This window comes from Haliaeetus albicilla, chromosome 7 (assembly GCF_947461875.1).
Source record: "Haliaeetus albicilla chromosome 7, bHalAlb1.1, whole genome shotgun sequence".
Taxonomy (NCBI): Eukaryota; Metazoa; Chordata; class Aves; order Accipitriformes; family Accipitridae; genus Haliaeetus; species Haliaeetus albicilla.
In genome coordinates, this window is record NC_091489.1 from 10239076 (window position 1) to 10263641 (window position 24566).

The following is a 24566-nucleotide window of genomic DNA, read 5'->3' on the forward strand; positions in this document are numbered from 1 at the left end:
AACCAAATTTAGTTGCCAATCTGTATATGTCATCAGACTGCTTCAGTATCTTGTGAAAAACTCTTCTATTGTCTTTGGAAAGACATGCTGGGGTTTTTTAATGTTCCTAGTAAAAGGAGACCAAGGTATTGCATTTGTTTTCTTGTCATTATCTAAGAAATAATCAAGTTGTAAATTATTCTGGAGCAACTTGCATTTTTACTTAACTATCCGAGTAGTTAACTTACATTCACCTGAAGTACATTTACCTGTATTTATAGTTAATGACATATACAACTGTTAGCTAGCTTGGGAAACAGGCTTTTTATTATTCTATCCACTGTGACTAAGTTTCTACAAAACATTTAGAAAGGCAAGAGGGCATACATACATCATCAGCCTAGTTTCCTCCACTTGAGAAGTATTTACATAGAAAATACTAATATAAATTATAACTAAATTTTAAAATTAAATTATCAGATTAAATTTGCTCAGATTATGAATGTTGTAAAATCAATCTGAAAATAAACTTAATATCCACATTCCCTTGTGCTTTTTTTCTTTTAAAATATCCATTGATCAGTGAAAAAACTGTTTCCTTTAATTTCCACATTAGTCCTTGCAGCACAGAAGGAACAGCTCTATGCTGGTATAAAAGATCTTGAATAAAAATTTGATTTGAAACTTACTGGGAAGAGGAACAGACATGGACTGCCTCATTTAATTACCCAGGCTGTTTCTAAAAGTAAAACTGCAATATGTAAAAACAATGTCAGTTTTGTAAACTAAAGGGGTTTAGTTTTTTAATAGGTTATGAAATATAGGCACCTTTTAACCTAGTCAATTCACATTAAAAAACTTTCAGGATTGCAAAAAGCAATGTGAAAAGAAATGCCAAAAATAACTGTTATCTGAGAAACTTAAAGGGTAAAAAATGTACCAAGGTACGTAGCATTCTTTTTTGGCTTTTGTTCGTGGTGTAACTGAGAAAGAATTTAATCTCCCTGTTTCAAATATCCCTTAAAATACTTTTTGATTCCACTTTTCAGCAGAAAAGCAAGATGGGGTCAACTTTATGAGAATGGATCTGCTACTCAGATTTATAAAGATACATAGGAGCGCTATTGATCTGGAGGAACTGGAAGAGCCCCAGTAATGAAAAAAGAGGTTAACTGCTGTCAGGAACTGCTGTTTCTTTAAGCTGATACTGAAGGCTGTATAATTTGTAACAGACTGGGGAAAAGAACTGGTTTTGAAGCCCCTAATTTTAAATTTGGTTTTAAATTCTCATTCCGTATATAGTTTTTCACTGCTTAATGTTGTGCCGGACCTGTTTTTACGTCGTCAGCATCTCATATATGAAGAATGAGTTCCTGTGCTGCTCCTCCAGGAGGGGCATCATAGAAGATGCAGTTTAGTGCAAATGAATTTGTAAAGTAGTGAGGAATGCTTCCCATTTTGAGTTATTTCTGGCATTGACATGCCCCTCAGTGCAGTTTAGTAAGCTGCAGAGTAGATCAGCTTACTGTAGCTCCTGCAGTCAGCTGGTATAGCTGTCACGATATGCACTAGGGTCTCATTTTTGGCTCTACTCCCCAACAAGTTCCTACTGCCAGAGCTCGTTGGCAGCAGTGGTGGGTGGTACCAGTGCCAGCGCCGTTGCCCTGGTACCAGTACCACAATAACATCCAATTCTAAATCTGTGTGACAGTGAATTCCAGCCAGTATTACTGTGCTCCTGCCTGTGCCACCCTGGGCAACTCATCCGGCCTCGCTGGGTCCCGCCTGACCCTGCAACACCTCTTGCCCCTGCCCCAGGGCCAAGCACCGGCACGTGCCTGGACTCTGCACTCCGCGGGGGGCAATGGCTGTGCTGCACCAGGTCTGGGGTCCGCCAAGCCTGTGTGGTGTTGCCTGAAGTAACCATATGCAGATCCCTAGAAAGAGTAGGGGCAGAAGAAGCAACTATAATACTGTCTCTTACACCTTCTCAGACTCCAGTTAGCTAAGGATACTTCCTGACACCAGTGTGTCAGTAATTATTTCCATTGGATTTCTCGTCCATGTACTTGACCAAGCTCTCTTGAAAAGGTGTAGATTTTTAGCTTGCATAACATCCTTTGGCAATAAGGTCCACAGATGTATTGTGCATGGCGTGAGGAACTGCTTCCTTCCAATCCACTGCTTTGAACTTCATTCCTACTCTCTTCATTTGATGCCCCCTAAATCTTGTACTGAATCAGGGCAAATAGTCACAGAATATATACTCAATTTAACCTGCCGCTTTATCATCCAGTATTGTACGGTCCTTCTACAGTTCTTCACAATCAGCCTTCATCCTTGCCTCTCTAAAGAACACAGTGTCATTTGCAAACTTTCGCACCTTGCTGCAGTCTCCTGGCTGGGGGTGATGAACAGCAGCTCCCAGCATGTGTCCCGGGGAACTCTGCTCATGTCACATCTGCACTGCAAAAACTGGCTGTTTACTCTCTGCTTTGTGTCTGCCTGCAAAATACCACCTATTCATTTCTGTGTAGGCCTAAGTTCTAATAGTCAGTCTACCTAGTCCTTTTGTGGATGCTATACAATCTCTGTGAGCTAACAACACATCTACCTGCCAGAAGCTCTGTGCTGCTCTGAAACACCGAAATCAAATTGCTGTATGTGCACAAATTTCTGTATTTCATTCTAGGACATTAAATACTGCAGCATTTAAGTTCTGTGCACCCAAGTCCTTTACTGGATCTAGCCTGAAGTACACACCAACACTGTTCCTTTGTGTAGAAATGGTAGAATAGAAAAGCATTTGAAGGTACTACCTTTTTACAGTCCTTTACTGGGAAACCCAGCTACACTTCTGAAAGAATGATAAACGTTGGGCGAGGTTGTCTGCACAGTCAGGAGGCTGAAGTCTTTCTTTTGCCTGGTCTTCCTCTCATACTTCTCTCTCATCAGTAAGTCTTTGGATCTCTGAAGACATCTATCACTGAAATGGGGAAGCTGATGTGGGAGACAGAACTAGACACGCTTTGGACCCAGGGTGAGATGTGCTGCAGGGAGTCTCACTCTCAATTTTTTGCAGGTGGATCTCAGGTGTCTGCTGCATTTGAAGCTGCAGGATCCCCTTCACAAACCCCTTCCCAAACACACACCAGAGGGGACTGCATCATCCTACAGGTTAAGTCAGTTTTAATAGATGGCTTCGTGTTGTTCAGACGATATGAAAACCTCTCCCCAGTGATTAGGTTTGGTTTCAATAGAATTCATTTATTTACTTAAACGTGATTCTCATAAGGAGATTGAAAGACAAACACTGTGAAGATTAATCATTATAAAATGGTAATTACAGGGAAAAATCCTAATTGATTTATCTTTTGAACCCAGCAGGCATTTACCCTAACCAGGCAGTAATGCATTCTTACTGTTTATTACAGCTGGACCTCCATATAGAAGCCATAAAGCTGAACTGCCCCACTTTTTCTTAAAAATAAGCATGCTAAAAAAAACAGGAGAGAATTTTCCATCTCTGGAGGTAGATTTTATTAAAAATATACCAAACCAGGTACTACATATACTCTCTCTATATATATGTATACACACATGTACACCCACCACTATACGTTGTATACATATATGTATTTATATCTGATATACTGAACTAGAATGAAGTAATAAATTTAAACAGAGAAAAGGTGGTGGCCAAGACATTAAACAAAAATGTCTGGGAAAAGCTAAATCCTTCAGTGTGTCATTAGAAGTGCGCCATTACTTCCATATCGCTTTCCAGCCCATCAACTATTAGTGGCCTTGCAGGCTGCAACAAACTTCCCAGAGAGCCCTCCGAATTTTTAAGAACTCATCTCCTTTCTATGAAGACTTAGCTGTGGGTTTTCTCCCTTCTTCAAGCGAGCGAGTCCCCTGTGCCTCTTGGGAGAGTCCCACCCTGTATTCGTGTCCTAGCTGCCAGGTCCCGCTCCCCGTCCCACTCCGTGCTCCCGCAGCTCTCCCCTCATCCATACGCGCCGGAGGAGCAAGCAAGCTCCTGCTTCCCTGGGAGTCCACAAGCACAACAGGACCCGGAAGGCAGCAGCCACAAGGTTACACACATTTTTTAACAAAACAACGATATTGTAGTGACTACAGGGTCAACTACAAACGAAGTACGTATTTGTACCCTCTTTTGCACACATGATATGGAAACGGTTCAAAAGCTCTGTCCTTAGATATTTATTTACTATGCATTTTATGTGCATGGTAAATGGGCTATGTTTGATGTGTCAATCTGTTTGCCCTTATATCGCTTGCCAATGCCCTCTGCTGTAGTCAGTGTAGTAGTATATCATATATATACAGCCTGATCAATCAAGAAACCATAAAAAAAATACCTTTAAAATGTAATTGTTTTGTCATCTCTGGGGGAGAGTCTACGTAACTTCTGAGCTCTCATAGTATTCAATAGACACAGATGATTCATGGCTTACCACTAGTTAATCATGGCATGAGGAAGAGCTTATTTTTAGCTTTCTTCTTTATAACTGGCTTTTTCTTGATGGCTTTTGTCCATGAGCTCACGTTTGTTCATGACATCAAAATTCTCTCTCTTGGAAATAGTTGTGGTGTCACAAGCACCGTGTTGTAGTCTTACTGCAAATGAATCGGCAGGAAGGTTGAAGGGAAACAACTTCTATTCCGCTACCTTGCTAATCAGCACTCACAGAAAAAAAAATCCTTCCCAGAACAGAATGGGGATTATTTAATGGGAGAGAGATCTGGGAGTTGTTTATAGAAAAGTCCCTAAAGCCTTTGGACTAAAATACAGCTGCAGTGCTGAAAGCAAATCAGATGCTGGATTGTATTGCTGGGGTAAACAAAGTGAAGCAAAGCCTGGGAGGGGATGGTCTTGTTACATAAGTCACCAGTTACGTTGCATCAAAAATGCTATAACCCCTATTGTGTCCTGTGCCTCAGGGTATAATTGCTCTTGAAAAAAAGGAACAAAGCAGAACAACCACAATGATAACAAGTTTCAAATATTTAAGCAGTAAAATGTTGGAAAATATGAGGTTTTCTTTCCACAGGGAGGGGGGTGAGAAAGAAAAAAACCACCCATAGAGTAATCTACTGAAAGAGTTTTGGTTTAGCATACAAAAAGCTAGCCTGGATGTAGGTGCATTTCTTTTTTCACAGTCACAGAGAGCAAAAGAAGCAGCTAAGTAATGCGAAAATCAGATGATGGAAACATAATGAAGGCTAATGATCACATAAAATAGGTTACCAAAAACCTATTGAGGGCTTTTAAAAGATATCTCTCTGCTTTTCAGAACATACAGCAGAAAGAAAGGAGAGAGAGTTACAGGAGCACGGAAGAAAATGATATAGAGAGCACAAAGAGGAGCAGGTTTAACAATGGGACATGTCACTCTGTTCTCTACTCTAAGTCCTTACCCTGTGCTCATCACTATGTATCTGCTCTACGTTCCTGTTCCCTCTTTATCAGCAGACTTAGCCTGTCAGAGAGTGTGAGACGAGCTCACTTTTTTTTTTTACCCTGATTTTGTACGGAAATAAGTCTCATGCAATAGCACTATTTCTGTGTCCTTGCTGATCTTTCACACCCCTGTAGTAATGTGGCAACCTGTGGGGCCAATTTTAACCGTATGCTACCAGATATATTTCCACAAATTTCATGAACAGTTAGTGGGGAAGAAGAGAAAGAGAGAGAGAGAGACCTTTCAAATGTCCTGAGCTGCATTATGAGCTCAAGCCTGATTAAACATCAGAAAATCCGTATCATCTCTCAAACTTATTATACAAATGTCTGCAAAACTGTCTTCTTGATTGCTAATGCTCATAGAAAAGCTTTCTTAATTTCTTTCATTCTCCTAGAAGGGAGAAGTTTGGGGTTTGGATCAAGCTGAAGACGACTGTATCTATCCCAAAGCCCCGCCCAGTATTCTAGCTGTACCAACTGGTCCAGTAAAAGATAGTACCTTTCTCCAGAGATCTTGCCCTTGAACAAGATACTACTTTTCAGCAAATATACTATGAAATAAATAATATCATATGAAATAACTGCATAAGTATCAAGGGTGGATTTATAATGTATCTTTACAGCTAAAATAAGATTTTAAGAAATTCTTACTATGTGCAGTCTTGCTGTTATGCTGTTTGAATGTTAAGGTATTCATTGAATCATCTGTTTTTGTATCAAAGCCATATTTTAGTCCTGCATATGAATTTTATACGACCATTGCTCACAGAAAAAACAAGAGAAACTCTCTCTTGAATGTGAAATACTTCACTAATGTGGAACCAATTGCTTCAAGAGGACATTAAGACAAGTCGTCCGGTGAGATATTTTTAAAAGTTGAGTTGCAATCAATATTTGGACAGTTATGCCAGCTAAAAACAATATTTATTTACAGATAGGACAAAAAGGCCAGGCATTGGTTGTTCATTGTGGACAAAACTGGACAAAAGTTTCCTATCTATTTTATCTGTAATTGATTGTCCAACAAAATTAGGAAGGATTTTCTGTTTTCAAAGAATATGGTTGAGAAATGTTGTTAACAGCCTTTTTGAAAGGTTGCTGCAAGAGAGAACTGGAACTTGCTGGTTTAATATCTCTTAGTATTTAATCCCATATAACTGAACAGGCTCTTTTTCACAAATGCAAGAGACAAAACACTGTAAATCTGGAGTAGTGCCTGATACTTGCTAAACATCATGCAGGGTTGCAAGATTTCAGAGCAAATTGATAAATTACCTGCAGTTGTTTAAGAACTGAATAGTGATTGGTTTGTAAGAATCCTTTAGAAAAGGATTCCATATTTTCTAGAAAACTTGAACCTGCTAAATTTTGTTTGATGTACAGATTATTGGAAACATTGGATTATTGTAGTTACAGGTATCTATATCAATTAAACTACAGGCTGCAAAATTTGTGTCTATACAGGTCTGTGGTACGATCCAGTAGAGTAACTATGGCATTCCAAATGCCAATCAGAGTTATAAATAGGAGTCAGAGTTATAAATAGGAGTGTGTCTTGAGAAATATTAAGGTGTGTGAAAAAAAGAAAAAATCTTTCCAAACTATCTCTTCCATTATTTCATTTTTGTTTTAATGAAGAACCTTTTGGGGAAATTGCTATGCTTGAATGACATGAAGAATGTACATGATATTTTATTTCATTCACCTGTGACCCTGCCTATTATTCTTCTCAGCAGTCCAGAAATGAAATATTTCATAAGCTATTTGGTCTTTACTGGCCTTTTAATTATTATGCACCTCATTTCTTTTGTTTAGTTGTTAAATTTAAAAAAATATATATTTAGTTTTCTGTGAGTTTGGGGCTATTTTATAATTTCATAGGATATCCCAAGGTGTGTATGTTACTGTAAGATAACACTGGCAGGTCACTAAAAGCATTTGCCTCTGCCTCATACTTCACAACACCCACAAGGCATGCGTTATCTCAGAGTACCACACGTCTTGTTAAGCCTTACATTTTCTGTGGCTGATGGACAAGCTTACTGTCCGGGTCTTAACAGAAATGCTACTTTTATATGTTTATAGCTCTCCCATTGTCTACAGTTCAGTGCTAAGATGCACATCCATCATGTCGCAAATGTGTATAATGGGAAGGCACTTAGACCAAAGTCAAGACAGGGATAGGCGTAACACTAGTTTCCTTTGAAAACCTGCAGAAGTGTGGACAGAGTTTGAGTGCAGAGTTGCTAGTGGGCTGAGATGGCCCAATAGCAGCACCACGACCACCAATATTTCAAAATACTTTCTGGGTTAAGAAAAAATTTCAGTACAGAAGACATTAATAAAACAAGATTTACAAAAACTTGCTGTAGGTTGACTCGTCAATTATTAGGTGTAAAAAATGGATGTACAGGGAAGGCCGCATGTAAGTAATCACGTCTGTTTTAATTGCTTGGCTCTATATAGTTCTAATACAAGTTCTTAGAAAATGTCAATTAAATAAATTTGCTGTGAACTAGGAGTAAAGACCTAATGCAAAATTTTACTTAAGCATCTGCTTATACTTGAGATCCATTTCAGTGAGGCTGTTCAAATGGTTTAAATTAAGCTCATTCTTAATGGGGACCTAATGTCTAACCTGCTACTCTCAGGCATTAGACATTGCTCTCATTAAGAATTATACATCTTAATTCTTTGTGTAATGCCATGTGTGTATATCCTTAGCAGTCATTATCAAGACAAAAATATCTAACTGGATTCCATAGCGACAGTGGCATCGGTCAAAAATCAGAGAAATTCCATTTCTTTAAATGAAGGTTTTTCAAAAAATAGCAAACGTGTACATTATTGCTTGACTTCAAAGGCAATTCCTTTCTTTTATCTATTGTCATATTACTAGTGCAGGTGGTATATACATTATTATAAATACAGAAAATCAGGGATTTGCATCTTGTAAAGTTATTTCCCTTTGGAAGCTTGTATGTGATTCATCAAGAAAAGGTGCTGTCATGTAATTCTACTTGTGTATGTGTGTATGTGTACTGAGCATTTGGCTAGGTAGTTACTTCAAGCATCCAGGATGTTGGACAAGCTAGAGAAAATAGTTGTTAATTCTGACTTGCTAATCTTATCTTAACAAGTAATGAGCATTTACCAAATTCCTGGTACTGGACACTGACTCCTCAAGCGCTAGAGCCCATGAGCAGAGGCTATATAAAATGAGCTGAACCTAAGCATGGGATTCATTTCCAACTTGTTCCTTGAACATGAGATCGAACAAAATGTTGATACAAACCTTGAATTTTGCAGCTTGGGACCATTTTTAATTTGAAAACATAACACTTTCTGTTAATGGAAAATAGAGATAACTTGAACTGTAAGTCAAATTGTATCCTTTTCCCATTAATACCTACCAGGTTTTCATGAACTACAATTTTCTCATATTGCAGCTGAGAAAAATGATGCACACTTGATTCTCCAGTGGGAAAATAACACATATCACAACTTACAGGGGCAAATTAAAGTCCATCTCTCTTTGACAAACGTGATTTTGCCACTTCAGTGCAAGCAGGCATGCTTTGCCTCTTTTTGTTTTGCTGCTTATAGAAAAATTCTGACCTCCTGTGTATCCAAAAAATCAGATTGAAGTCAGAAGGAGTTGTGCACACAGTTGTGGCACACAGTTGCAGTAAACGTACTACGTAAAGGTAACACAACATAAGACTCAAAACAAGGTTTGCTAATGGTCCTTATTTGATAAAAAGCTACAGTAATAGCCCCCAAATACTGCAGTAAGACAACTGGGAGCTGTAGTGGTTTGGGGCTGTTATTGTTGAGTGCTTTTAATACAGTTTGCAAAAGTAACCTTTCTTTGTTCTCTTTGTGAGCTGGCAGGTTGCCTTTGAAGGCAAAGAACAAAAATACAGTGGGGTCATACACTAACAGTGGCTATTTTCTTTTTTCTCTGCATTAAATTCCCAGTAGCAAAGGGATTTGAATTTTGAAGGGAAAAGAGGAAAAATATGACATTTTCCACCAGATTATAATTATTTCAAGGTAAATGATAAATTTCTATTTATCAGTGATCCATTGGTATGTTTCTTTCTTCTTTGATTTATGCAAAAAGAAAACCCAAAAAAAGGCCAAACTGTCATGATTAGCAACAGAATACAACCACAGGCATGTATGCTCAAGTAGTGGGGATTAGACACACACTAATAATTTCCTCAGGCTCGGTTTTATCTGAATAATATATAGAAAAAAAGCAAAGTTTCCTTTTTTTCTTTTTCCCCCTTGATTAATTATCTGCTTTTTATACAGGTCCTGAATACAGAATTTAGCTCATGCTACCCTACTTACCATTGACTCATTTGCATAGAATGCCTTAAGGATACCTCAGGAGGTAGAAAAGGTGAATGTCTCCAAACACATACCTTTTTGTTCCTACCCCAAGAGCACTCCAAAGTCATGTGGCTTCCTAGCTGGAAGGCTTCCAGGTGTGGCTCCTTCTGAGCCTTCTGAGAGCAGGGAAGGGGATGAGAGGAAGAGATGATACAACTCGTGTTAGACTGTAGTATTGTTCTTACTGGTGTCGGTCTAGTGATATTGTTAGCATTGTTATAAGTGTATTATTGCTTTTATTAAGTTCTAACAGTGATTATGAGGCTCTTCCTATATTCAGGAGCAATGTGAGAAGAGTTCATGGTTCCAGGCATGAACAAAAGGAAAGTGAAGGTGTTGGGAGAGAGGGAGTAAAAAAGAAGAGAAATTTAGCTCACTTTTTCTTTTAAGACAACAGGTTTTTAAAGGCATGAAAAAAAGATTAGGAAAAAAAAAAAGAGAGAGAATTTTGTTTCAGAAATGCAATGAAGAGAGTCAAGATGTAAATGTAGCCAGAGAAATGGAAAGAAAATATGAATTTAGATGGAATGCATAGGAAGAGTAATGAGAGGGGAGAGGCCCAGGAGGAGGTACATTACTGCAGCAGAATGTCTCAAATGATAAATATTTAGGTGTGTGCTGTGCTTGTCTAGTGACTCTTGATGCCATAGAGGGGTATGAATTCATATTCTAGATGTCAGAAACAGGCAGGTAGGCCCTGATCCTGAGCAGCTGTAAATTAATGTAGCTCCACTGGAGAAAATGGAGTCATGCCCATTTCCATGAGCCCAGGATCTGGCCATGATGGCAAGAAATTTCACATATAATCAGATCATTAGAACACAACCTAATTATATAAGATGAACTCTTGAACTTCCTTTCTTATTAAAAACAAACAATAAGCCCTACCACATTGGTTTCTCAGAAGCAGTAAATAAATGAGGCATTCATCAGCTGTGCATGCTTATTCTAAAGAAGTAGATCATTTGCACTGCAGTCATTAATTCCAGAAACCTTAAAAAGGAAGTGCCAGTTCAGAGTTCTTCTGAAAACAAGACATGTCAGTAAGTGTAGGAATCTCCCAGTGGTACTTGGAGTGACTGGATCATGTTTTTCTGAGATGTCAAGCAGCCTTTGTTCCTGTCAGCACCAGTACTCAGATGCACTGTGTTTGATTTGTCTCCTTGCAGGGGATCTTTTGAACCAAGGCTGATTCATGGATGTGTTTTAGTCAAGCATAAACTGTTTTTATACAGAAGTCTAGTCTACTCCCATGTTGTACAGAAGTTCCAACCTGGAGTGGTCCTTCCGTACATGTGCCTGTGCAGATATATGTTTCCTTGGGATTTAAGGGTTGCATCTGCTTTGCTGACTGTGCTGAGAAAAGGGTGAACATCTGGGCTTTGGTTTAGTGTAAACTGTTGTGCCATCCAGATTGTAGTTCTATATCATAGGTTTACTAGCAGTGAAATTTATGCTAGTGTTGGGTCCGAGGAATGCACTGTACATCTATACCTGTGTGTGTGAGGAATATTTCTGTACAGTCATCCAAGATTTTCTTGTCATTACTGATAAATCCCATGGATGTATAGAGAGCAAACAGCTGGAGGAGGACCTTTCATCTACACTGGAAGTAACATGCCTTTGATGGTGCCTTGTTGCATGACTTCTCCCTTGGTAAAACCAGGCAGAAGGTGACTCCTAAGTATAGACCCTAGGCATATTTGCACCTGAGAAGAACGTTTGCAGCACGTTAATGCACTAAAGTTGACATAGGCAAAGGATTCTCAGGATCATGCAGAATCAGGCTCAAAGCAGGGTCAGCTGGAGCAGTTTCCTCAGGTCAGGTCAAGTGAGGTTTTGAATGTGTCCAAGCATGGAGACTCCACAACCTCTCTGGGCAACCTGTGTCTCTGTTCCATGTCTAATAAACAACATCTACTGCTCTCCCTTCATCCATCCAAGCCAGTCATCTCACTGTAGAAGGTTATCAGTTTAGTCAGGCATGATTTCCCTTTCACAAATTTATACTGACTACTCCCAATCACCTTCTTGTCCTTAATATGTCTGGAAATGGTTTCCAGGATTTGTTGCTTCATCAGCTTCCCAAATGACCAAGCTGAGGCTGACTGGCCTGTAGCTCCCTGGATACTCCTTCTTGCCCTTCTTGAAGACAGAAGTGACATTGGGTTTTTTCCAGTCCTCAGGATCCTCCCCTAGCTGCCAGAACCACGCAGAGGTAATCAAGAGTGACCTTGTAATGATATTGACCAGCTCCCTCAGCACTCATGGGTGTATCCCACCAGGGCCTATAGACTTGTATATGTCCAGTTTGTTTAAATATTCCCTAACCTGATCCTTCTTCAGCAAGGTCAAGTCTTTTTTGCTCTAGACTTCCCCTTTGGTCCCAGGAACCTAGGATTCCTGAAGGCAGGTCTTGCCAGTAAAGACTGGGGTGAAGAAGGCATTGAGTACCTTGGCCTTTTCCATATCTTTTGTCCCCAGATCTCCTGCCCCATTCAGCAGCAGGCCCAAACTTTCCTTGGTCTTCCTTTTGTTGCTAATGTACTTGTAGAAGTCCTTGATGCCTTTTGTGTCCCTTACCAGATTCAACACCAAGTGGGTTTTGGCTTTCCCAACCCCATCGCTGCACGTTTGGATAGTGTCTCTATATTCTTCCTGGATCCCTGCTCCCACCTCTTGCATGCTTCATTTTAATGTCTCAGTTTAGTCAGGAGCTCCTTGTTCATCATACGGGTCTCCTACTACTTCTTAGTGACATCCTGATGGTTGGGGAGGACCATTGTTGAGCTGGGGGAGGTGATCCTTGAACATCAACCAGTGTCCTGGACCCCTGTTTTCTCCAGGGCCAGCTCCCATGTGATTCTTCAAAGCAGGTCCCTGAACAGGCCAAAGTCTGTTCTCCTGAAGTCCAGGCCTGTGGTCCTGTATTTTGCCTTCTTCCCTCCTCTCAGGAACCTGAACTCCATCAATTCATGGTTGCTGCAGCCTAGGCTGCCTCCAGTCTTCACATCTCCAACCAGTTCTTCCCTGATGGAAGTATGAGGTACAGCAGACCATGTCCCCTTGTTGTGTCTTCCATCACTTGTGTCAAGGAATTGTCATCAATGCACTCCAGAAAACTTTTAGATTGCTCATGCCCTGCCGTGTTGCCTCCCAAGCAACTAGAGAAATACAGTGCACGTTGGGTCATTTGTAGATCTGTCAGAAATCCAAAGAAAAGTAAGAAAATTGCTGAGTTGTAAAATTATTTTTTATAAGCATGAAAGATTTATGAAGCGTATTTTTTGTAGACAGGGATCTTGCTACCTGTCAGTACATGCTGATACAGGACATTATTTGTTGGTTTTATACACATGTCTATGTATGCAAAATCTGAATATGAAGTTTCTTTTGCTAAAATATTTATTGTGTGGTTCATCAAAATGGTGACAAGACAAGTGCCAAATTGTTTGCATATCCTGTAAACCAGCTAATGTTCTGAGCTCACATTTCAGGGATCATTTTTTGGTAGTTTGTATAATTACTTTGCAGAAAAATGTCTAGGATCAACAAACCAGAAAAGGATCAGTTTGAAAGGTCAGACAAGAAGTCACATTATTGACTAGGTATATACTCTGTGAACACAATTAGCACAAACTCTGTAAGTTTTAAAAAACATTCTTGTTTCAGAAGAAAATGACTTGAAACTTCACAACTAGCCTTTGCACTGAAAAGAAGGTATAGAAATTGAAGGATCCTTAATGGGAGCTCTGGGTTGTGACAGGGTACTCCTGGCATGAACCAGCGCAGCTATCATTGACTTTTAGTCAGACCTGCATTTCTCAGGAAACACCTGCTTTTCTTCCTTGAAAGATGAAGCATGATATTTTCATTATTGCAATGCTTTCTCCAGCAGGGTTTATAGAACATTTTGCAAAGACGATGCCCCGTTCAGGAGAACCAGATATGAAGGTTTTCGAAAATTCTTGCAATTTCTTTCTCACTTCTCTTCTAGACAATTTTTGTTTTCGTCTATTCCACTTTCAGATGACTTGGAATTGCCGATCCTCAGTCTAAATTCATCCTTTGGAGCTTGGAGTTGATGGAGTTCCGAGGTCTGGCTACATCTAATTTTAGACTGAGGCTTAACACTAACTTTTCAGCTGTTTTTGAAATTTACCCAAAGTTTCTCAGTGTTGTTCAGTGTCAATATTCAGGCTTAGAAACACCTCTAATTAGAGTCATCTAATGCAGGATCTTTTTTTGCAGTAAAATACTATTCACACTCAGAATTTGAACCAAGCAGTTGTTGAACTGAATGGGGCTGGTCTTTGAAGAGAACATGGACTGTATTTGACAATTGTAGATTAGTTATTCCCTAATTTTAAAGGATTCACTTCTTCAGAAGACAAACATAAACTAGAAGCAGAACAGAGGCTTAAGGTCATTCCTACCCCCACCCCCCCCCAAAAAAAAGAGAATTTCTCTCAGAGAAGTATCCTAATGCCTTGCTTAATCTGGTCACTAAGAGGAAAGGCACATGTGCTGGACCTTTGTGCAGAAGCTAGGCATTTCCTTAGATGAGAGAGACTTACAGAAATATGTTATATTTTGTGCTCTCCCCAGCACATAGACTGGATATGTGTTTATAGTTATAAAAAGCAAGTGCTACACATAGAAGATAGCATGAACCCACTAAAATACTTAAAACAGCACCATAGTTATCCGAGATACGCTATTTATGCTATTTAGCTGGTCATATTTAGAAGGGTGTTCTTTTTACAGGGCTTCAGCTGTTACTGGATTCAAGAGAAGTAAGATGCAATGCCCTTGAAACAAGGAGCACCCCTTGCTCCTTTTTATGTGTTTCAGTGCATCTGAATACCATTTCTTCTTTATGAGACTGTCTTGTCAGGACCGGTTTTGCATGTATCAGCTGTTAGTAATCCTGGACTGGATCTTAGCTGTTGACTATGATTTTTTTAGAATCTTTTTTCTATTGCAAAAGCTTAGCAAAGCCTGCTGGTGTTGATTCCTGTGTCACTGCTGCCATCTTCTGGAATGTTTTTAATATTGCTGGGTGGGCTTTTTTTAATGTCAATGAATTCCAACAAGCAGGAGATGAACAAAATGTGTGGTTCTTACACATGGTCACAGGAACACAGTCCGAATGGCATGGAATGAAAGTTTGTCTGTGGGGTGCCTTGGTTCAGTTAGGGATATTTAAAAAAACATTCAGGGAAGTGAGCGGCTTGACTTCTATTGCATTTCAGTGTGAATTGGGCACTGACTAATTGCTTAACTCTCATCAGCTTCCCAGCCTGCATGTTCAGTAGTTCATTTCAAGAACCACGTTAATGAATCCATCAGATTTCCAGGTCTGTTTGCACATATAAATGTGCAGCTAGATGCTCAAATGCCCAGGGCATGCATGCATAGCAGCAGTATTATCATATGGAAATAGGTTTGTCGTACTGTTTAAGGGCATATTAATTGAACTCCAAAGCTGCTAGAGCAGGAGCTAAAGCCACAGGCAGTAAAATTCATTCCTCGTGACATTCCTTGTGAACTGATATATGCATTCAGCAGCAAAACATCTTTTTCAAACTTGCAAGCAGTGATATTTTAATGTAGTTTCCAACCACTTTGTTGCAAAACCCCCCCAGCTTTTGACATCACACATGTAAAGTGATGCATCTTCTGCAGGAAGAATATTTTCAACAGATATGCTGTTATACTTGTTATAAAATGCTTTGTCTCACTCTTTCTAAAGGCATCTCAAGATAACTATTATTTTTCCTCTTTGCATCCTCGTTCCTTAAAAATAATGCTTCCTTCAATATAAATTTTTACTTCTTATTCTTCTTTGTATCCATTTTAGTGGTGAGAATGTAGATACTAGCTTTTTTTTTCTTTACAACATAACTCATGCTCTGACTTTATCTGCTCTGGGGTAAATACCATATTGTTCCACTGGATTTACAGTGGATTTCTGCTAGTGTAAGAGGGAGAGAAACACACTTTATGTTTTATTACATATGCTTATATATATTATGTATTTAGGGATTTGGTTCTCTTTTTTTTTTTTTTCCTTTATCACTTGTAAGTGGAATGCTACATTCTTTTGTGAGATACTCAAAATATAGAGAATGATATCCACTAGATTACAAAAAAATTTTTAAAAATCACAGTTTAGATACATTTTACATCTTTGACTGCTTTAAAAATGTTCCTCATATTCATAAATGACTAATCCCCTGATCCTTTGCATTTAGTTTCTAATATATTCCATTAAATTACAAGGTGGCAATAATACTGGGGTTTTTTCAATGTTTCCTCATATAAATACTATGTAATTTATTATGGAAATCATTTGTAGAAAATTTAAGTTTACCTGCATCCACTTTGCATTTTGTTAGTCATCCAGGCATAAAATTGCTCAAAATTATACACTAGATAGATGTGGTTAGGTGTTTGTACCACTTACTAAAGTTACTTAAATGGGAACAGAATTAAGCCAATACACAACCGTTTGTTCTTTCTAGTGGTGCCAGCAAGAACCTAATACTGAATTAAATTTCTTTGTCATGTCTGTACTACACAGTGAAGTCAGGGATCTCTGTAGTTCTGCATCCCCAAGCGAGCTCCAAGCAGTGCTGAAACATCTACCCAGCATAATACAGCACCCTGCAGAGACAGTAGTCCAGGTCCCAAATGCGTTATACCTGTACTAGCTACAGATTACTGACGTGGCTGTAAGGTAGCGTGGCTACCTTAAAGCTTCTCAGCAGTGTCAGCTGCAAGTAAAATTCAGGTTTGCCACCTGAAGAAGAAGGAAAGGGGCTAGGCTACTGCTGCATAGAAATGAGAAGGCAGAGAGGAGAAGCGGGTGCACGGGAATTAAGAGCCAGAGAAGATGCCTGGCTGTGATAGCTGGTCCTGAAGGAGGGGTCAGAGTCCGTGGCAGCAGCTAGTTCTGGGGCTAGGAATTGCTCCTCAAAGTAGTGATGTTTAACATCTGAGGTCTTGTCATGGTCCCTGTAGCATGGGACAGAAGCCTCGCGCTCTCCGCTTGCTGTCTGCAGCTCTGGCACAGGTGAGGTAAGTAACAGGGACAGGAATGTCTTGCTATGTCTAGCAGCCTGCTGTAGGCAGCTGTCTACTTTGTTGAAGCTTGTTTGGCTTCCTTTTCCAGAGGTAGCTAGGTTGGCATCAATCTGGGCATCCCTTCCCAGTGCTTCAGGGCACAGTATTGTTCTGCTCCCAGTTAAAGCTGTGCAACTATGCCAGGGCCATGTACGCCTGTTCAGACAACCAACACCATGGTCTACTTTGCAAATTTTCCAGTGTTTGAACTCATGTTAGCTTGGGTAGTCAGCTATCAGGTGAGATTCTTCAGTGATAACAAGACCTGACTCTATTATGCACACATAATAGCACAACAAGTAACAGGTTTTCATACTATCAATATACCACATAATCGTGTTACTAACTCTGCTTTATAGATTTTTCATTCTTACCTTCTGGAATGGGCTAGTAAGTCTCACATCCCAGCCAACATGCTAAGAACAAGATTGTGGAATACCTTTGTGTGTAGGTGTGGGGTAGAGGAATCTGGAAAGAGCATTATCCTTTCTCCCACAGGGGCCTGAAGTCATTTAATCTGAGAGAAGCACCTGGGTTCCTCTCAGCTTCTTTCTTCCGTTCTATCCCTTGCAGCACTTGGACTACAAGGCAATTCAGAAGGGGGCTGGAAAGAAGAAGTAAGATTGCTCATCCGCATAAATCAGCAAACGAGATTTGAGGAGGTCTGGGACAGGTTCTCTGAGCTTACACTGTCCATTTTACCAGTCCGTCTTTTAGGTTAATGCCACCTGATGTAAGGCAAGCTCCAGGAGTGTCTGGTTGTCTACGGACACAAACTCATCAGCACTCACTGAAGAGCCTTGGGCTGTACATGCCATTATCTCGATTTTAGGGAATGAGCCCATGCGTTGTTTTGCAGAAGTCAGGAGGGAGACTTTCACTTTCAGACTCAGAAGAAAAACATTGAAATCTCTGAGACGTTTTGATGCAGTCCTACACTTAAAGCTTTTAATGTTTATAGAAAATTGCCTTTTATAGTATTGATGGCAAATTGCCCTTAGATTGCAAAAGCTGCACAGAGACTGCAGCTGTATTTTTGACACCATGTTTTGACAGATTGTCATGCTTCTCACAGAAGTTTGATTTTGGATTAAATATGCATAGTAAATGTGTGTACTTTATTATAAGGAAAAAGACCAAAATTGCTCTGCAAGTACTACCATGCTTTGCAATTGCATTATATCTGATCAAACCAGTGTCATTAAAAATGGATACTTTTTCTACTGTGGCATTTATCCTCATTGTAGTATTTGCAGGTTTTTCTATAACTGACAATTGGCAAAGCCACAAATCCTAAGTAAACATAGCTACTGCAGATGGTATATATTCTGCTTTTAAAGTTTCTTGCTGTAAGCACAAGAAATACCAAAAGACAGGGTGTGTGGATGATGGTCTCACACTTGGTGCTGGGTATAACAGTGCCAGAGGCAAAGTCAATCCAATACCCAAGACGTGTGGTTCACAGTCATAGCACGACAAGGACTGTGATGTTGGGGGGGTGGGTTAATTGACTTTGGATGGAAATAAGAGACAAAGTACATAGTTTGAAAGTAAAAAATGTTTAGTCTGTGTTTATGGTGGTTTGAACTCTAGCCAAGAATCCAACTGCTCTCCTACTCAGAAGATACACTATATGGTAAAATCTTTTCCAGTGAAATTTAGCGTCTGGGGGCTTTTCTTAAGAAAAGAAAAAAAAACCTCTATGTGTATATCACTCACTATAACATTATAATTTGTACTTTGGAAAGTGCAATTGGAAGCTATATTTTTCTAAACAGAAACACTATGGAGAGATGACTTTGGGTATTATGGGCAGTGCCATTCTATATGTCACTTTCCGATAGCCTTGATTTCCCTTAAGGCATGCTCATATCTTCAGTATAAATCCCTGCTCCAATCAGCAGCCTATAGTTTGACTACAAAAGCTCATTTAGGATTGAAACTTGGTGCCTTATAATATTTTACCTTTTCAAGGGGTCTTTTTGATGAGGTGTTCATGTTGTCAGGTGAAGAGAAGGAATTTTTTTGCCTTTCCAGTGTTTTATTTGTGGTATTATTTAATAAAACACTCTCCGGGTTAAAACAAACAAACAAACCTAGTTTAAAGATCCTACTAGTCTGACAAAAAAACAAACAACTATACATTTTCTGTATACAATATAAACATTTGCTGGTTAGAACTCAAAGGAGCTTCTGTGTGTTTGGTGACTATTTATTTGCACTCCCCCATCATATTTTCATTTACCAAAAAAGAAAGCATGGAAATACTTTACTGATTACCTTTACTAGACTTAAGTTTTGACCTGATGAAAGAAGGGTGTGGTTCTTTTGAGGGATGATCTGAGATGATTAGTGGGGAGTCCAAAGTTTAGATGGGGTTTTTAATGGTTTTGAGGAACCTTTGCATCTCTTGCATGCTAGTTTTGCACTACTGGCAGGAAGCTCCAGTACTGATGGAGATGTTGATCCTGCCTTCATTCAGTAGCTTTAATTTTCATGATTCCCATCTGTGGTGAAGCGTCCAGACAGCTAGCACTGAATGAGGGAAGATCAAAGAAAAAAAGGTAGAGAACAGAGAAGGCAAAACGATTTTGATAAGATCGCTAGTCATATTCTCAGTGACAAAAGGTCATATCAGAAGAAACTGATTTCATTATGAGATTACAAGTTTGATAAAAGTAATTGCACAAAATCAATTTCATTTTTTGTGTGACTTCAAACTACAGAATATAGTGATAAGGAAATCATCACCATAATGTATCAATAAAAGGCTTTAGGGAGCTGGGTTCCAGCTGACATGGTTAGAGTCTGCGCAGCAGCATTGTCTCATCACTATCAGATGATGCAGTATGGATGCCTCACTGCACTGTGGTCATGTGGATTAAGAACTGGCAGATGACAGAAAGCAGTGTTTTCTGTGAAGAATCTCATGTGTAGCAGGGCATTGCTAGCAGCATTCAACAGGGACTGACAGCAAACCTGTCACAATTCAATACTCGACAGTGATCCAGAAGGACCTACAAAGACTCTGCTGATACAGCACAGCAATGATACAAAGATTAGTCAAGTACAGTTAATGACAAAAATAAGACAGTCCCCAGAAAAGCGCCATGAATATGATTTGGGGCTAGGGGAGAGAGGGAGGAGGAATGGCTTAACCAGTGAGAAACTTAAGAGTTTCTCTGTTTAAGTTAAAGAAGATTCAGCGGTATCTTAATTACAGTACATAAGTACCTTCACAGGAAGAAAATATGGGATACTGAAGGACTCTTCACTTTAGGAGAGAAATGCAAAGCAGAAAGCAGTGGCTGGAAGCTGAAACCAGAAAGGGTCAAAGTAGACATTAGATAAAATTTTTAACAGTGATTCTGAAGGGCCATTAAAACACTATACCAGAGGTATGAGGGCATCTTTCCTCACCTGATGTCTTTAATCTGCATGTGAATGTCTGTTTTGGAAGACATACTTTGGCCAAACCATGTATCATAGCTAGTCTATGCTCAGTCTAGCTAATAGTGATAACTGCAGGAGTGAAGACATGGCAGTCCAGACTTCAACATGGATTGCAGAAGCCCAGTAAGAAATCTGGGTTTGTGCTTGAGTTGTGAGCTCACACAGAAGTCTCTAGCAGTGCACCTGCATTGCTGCAGATCAAACCTTGGCTATGACTACCTCACTGCAACCTTGCCTTTGTTCTGCTGTGTACACACATGGGAGGAAGTATGGGTGAAAAAGAAAAGGAATATCTGAGTCAAGGAGTAACCTTAAAGTTACAGTACGGAGGTCAAATTTGAAGCGTTGTGTAGGGAATCAAGAATGGGAGTATAGTATTGAAGTTGGAAGAAAGATGATTTTAACAGTAATATTTTATAAGCACTATAGGGAGATATTATCAGAGACCAAAGAAAAGGCATTTGCAGTAGGCAAGAGAGAGAATGAGAGCTGTGGTGCTTAATCCAAGGGAAAGCAGATCTTTGAAATGTTGTGAAAAAAGAAATGGCAAAATCTTGTTTCCAAAAAAACCAACCAGCATAGCACGTAAATGACAAACTCATTTTCCTTTCATCCAAAAAAAAGAGCTACATTCTGCTCCCACTTCCAAACTTGAAACACTTAAAACACTAGAAATGGGCCAGTCAGGAATAACTGAGACTACAGCTTGGTTTCACCACCCTAGTTTTTATTCAGCGTCACTCTTGGCACTGCAGATATCATCTGTGGGGTTTGAATTTCGAAGAGCTGACCAGAGTTTGGTCTGATTTTACCTGTTGTTTGAATGATCATAAAGATAGGAGGATTTTAAAAACAGGATCTGGATCCCTGTTGAGGTTTTTAATACCTCCTGTTCTGAGGTCACTTGGATTCAGGGTTTCTGCTTAAGCCTATTGCATATGTTTTTACAGATATTCAAAAGCCTGTAATAACACACACACAGGTTATATTCATTTCCAGTGCCTAAATCCCTTAAGTGCTTTGGGGATTTCCCTGCTAATCCTCTTTTTAATGCATAAACCTAGAGGGTAGGCTTGGGACCTTTGGGATTTATTCTTTGTGTTGGTTGTTTTCCAACCAAAGAATCTTTCAAGGGTAACAACAGTAAGTGCTAAATACACAAAGACATAGAAAGTTTATATGCTGTTTATATTATCACAGTAATCTGCCAGTCTTTTTTTGGTAAATGAAGGGAAAGAAAGTGTGACTATTATTCGTAATTACACTACTTGTAGTAATTTTAAACACTAATATTAAATTTATGCAAAAGTGTTAAATCCTGACTGAACGACTTAAATCCTTTTCTTTCCAAGGGCAAAATAACTGTATTAATATTAATGAAGCTGCAAAATACAAGTTAACTGACAGCATTTTTGCAGTTGCTGTATTTTATTACTGAAACTTTGTTATATTTTTCATGTCTGAATGTAAAAAATGAATAAGACTATCACAAAACTACTCTTTGTTGTAAGTGACATGCCTTTTCTTTATGATGCATGCCTTGCCATAAAAAGGGAGTGCTTAATGCATTTCTGTTGGGAGATGCCTATTTATTCTGACAAACCGATCAGCCTCCGGGGTGTTCTTTTGCCACAGAACTGATTTTACATCTCATCCATTATCTAATAAGATGTGAAAAGAGTATCCTGTCTCACCAAAAAAATCAGGCTTTGTTTCATTACAAGGATGTGGCAGACTCACCCATGGACTTACTTGCAGGGTATACAATTGTTAGTGAAAGGCCCAGTTACACACTCATGCATGTTTCCAGTACAGCAAGCCTATGGGGAAAACATTGGTAACATTGGTCCTGAGGAGTTTTGTATTAAAGGTAAGTATAAAAAGTGGCCTCTATAATGAGAAAATGTATTTCACATCTTTAAATAATACAGCATGAGTTTATGAATTTTATTTTTATAATACATAGCAACACCACATAAACTAAGTTGTGAGGCAACCAGAATGTATTTGCAAAATATATGCCCTGGGGTTTTTTTTCTTTCTTCAGTATTTACCCCTTTTCAGTGTTTATGAAAGGATTAAAATTGCACTTATATGGGTAAAGTGAGAGAGACTGGAGAGAGGAAAGCAAGCTGAGGTGTTCTGTGATAAGGCACTGATAAAGGAAGTGTACACAAAACCCCTTCAGACAAATGTTTTCAGCCAGATGCGTTCATAAGGAAATAAAGTCAGGAAGGAAAAAGAGAGTAGGACACACAGTAGCAAATAGAGTTAAACCCGGCCATAACCTTAATTGTTAAGGGATAACAAGTCTCTGAGATATTAGGTTTCCAGGCAGAGAGTACCTTTCTCTATGTGTTTGAGCAATGTTCAAACACAGCTGAAACTTTTGACCACTAATGCGGTGCAAATTGTTCTTGTATTTAAATGATGCTCTATTACAATAACGCAGCCTCTCATACAACATACCTTGCAAAAGTGCCTCCATTGTTAAGCTGTTTGCTAACAAGTGCAAGTGAATTAGCAAATCAGTGTTAGCTGAAGTAAAATAAAACATTTTAAATCATTGACAAAACAGTGGAGAGAAGTGACAAGAAAGCAAACAAGTGATTAGGTTTGATATCTCTGGAAGTTAAAACACTCACTCCACTCCTCCACTCCAAATTTCCCTGACTTTCTGAATAACAGGATCAACCCTTTTGGACTTGCACAATGCTTCCTTTCATAAAAGTGCAGTTTCTTTAGCATGACAATGAAATACGATTTTCAATGCTTCTTAGAAAAGTGACAATACAGCTTGAAAGAGTTCAGAATGAAATTGCAAAAGCTGGAATTTGTGGCAGACAAATGTTCTAGTGTCATGTCGTCCTGATATCCTTTATTCATTACATGTGAATGCAGCTCTGTATCTAAGAATCAATGCTGTTTTATCAGTCTTGCTTATAATGCCAGTCAGAATGGCTTACCGCTGAGAGATCTTTCAGAGTCTGGAGTTGCATCCAGAGAGCACAGCTTTAAAACAGCATAAAAGAGACCCATTTTACATTATTGACTTTTCCCCTTACCTGCAAGGACACAGAATTTAATGCAGCATTGATGGGTCAAAGATTTTGACACATGTCAAGACAGATATCTTCATTTTAGCGTTTAAAAAAAAGGCATCAAAACTTATACATATGAACCAGTTTAGGTGGCAGAGGCAGCTCAGACTGAGGTAGGGACAATTATTTTACTCATCTGCAGAAGACGTTACTTTTCAATGAAGCCTTATGTAAAGAACAACGTAATTTAAGGAAGACGAAACCAGAACAATTGCTAGAAATGCAATAGGAGTCTAGAGGTAGTCCCCTAAACCCCGTGTTAAGTAACCTATCATTGTGTTCCTTCTATGGATTTTTTTTAAACCATTCTATAAAAGTCTATGGCAAGGATATAATTTTCTAGAAAATGGTATTTCATATGACCTATATAAAGTGATCATCTCCTAGTAAAGTCAGCAATAGTTTTGCATAGAGAATGCATTTGATTCAGAACTATGAATAGACAGCTCCATTAGCAAATACTATAAAGCAGAACCGCCTGTTTCAGCCAGCACCCTTCTTGTATAAACAGATTTCACTGTAGGAGAAACACACCCAGAAGTATCTGGTGTGACTTTATGTCCTTAAATGGACCATGTAGCAAAATCTCATTTTTAATAATGGCATTTATGTTACTTCACCGATGAAATGTATAATAATAACAGCAAAATTGTTGTGTTAATGATCAGAGTGTATAATAAGATGCACAATTAGGAGGATTATGGGAATTTAATGGGATGAGAAGGGCAAGAGATCATCTGCTGTATGACTCTTCATGATTGTAACCTGCTGTCTATATCCCTAATGTGTTTTTATGACTTGTGTGCTTTGGTTTGTTTTCCAGTTTGTGTTCTGCCGTGAATGTAAAGAAGAATACCATGAAGGGGAATGTAGCTCTCTCTTCAGCACGCAGGGAGCCATGGCCCAGAAGGTAGGGATCCCACAACTCATTACATCCTGATCATTATCCCTGGCCCAGCTAAAGAGACATTTGTCAAATGGGTCCTAATTATAATCCTAAGTAAAAGCAATTA

The 24566-nt window shown here is 39.1% G+C and overlaps 1 protein-coding gene across 1 annotated transcript in view; it reads left to right on the forward strand.

Moving 5' to 3' along the window:
* The window catches only part of PRKN (parkin RBR E3 ubiquitin protein ligase), a 767561-nt gene that overhangs the window by 742106 nt on the left and 889 nt on the right, over positions 1–24566 (forward strand). Inside the window, exon 11 of the mRNA XM_069786113.1 lies at positions 24377–24463. Coding sequence (XP_069642214.1) covers positions 24377–24463 — 87 coding nt within the window. The remainder of the gene's footprint in view (positions 1–24376; positions 24464–24566) is intronic.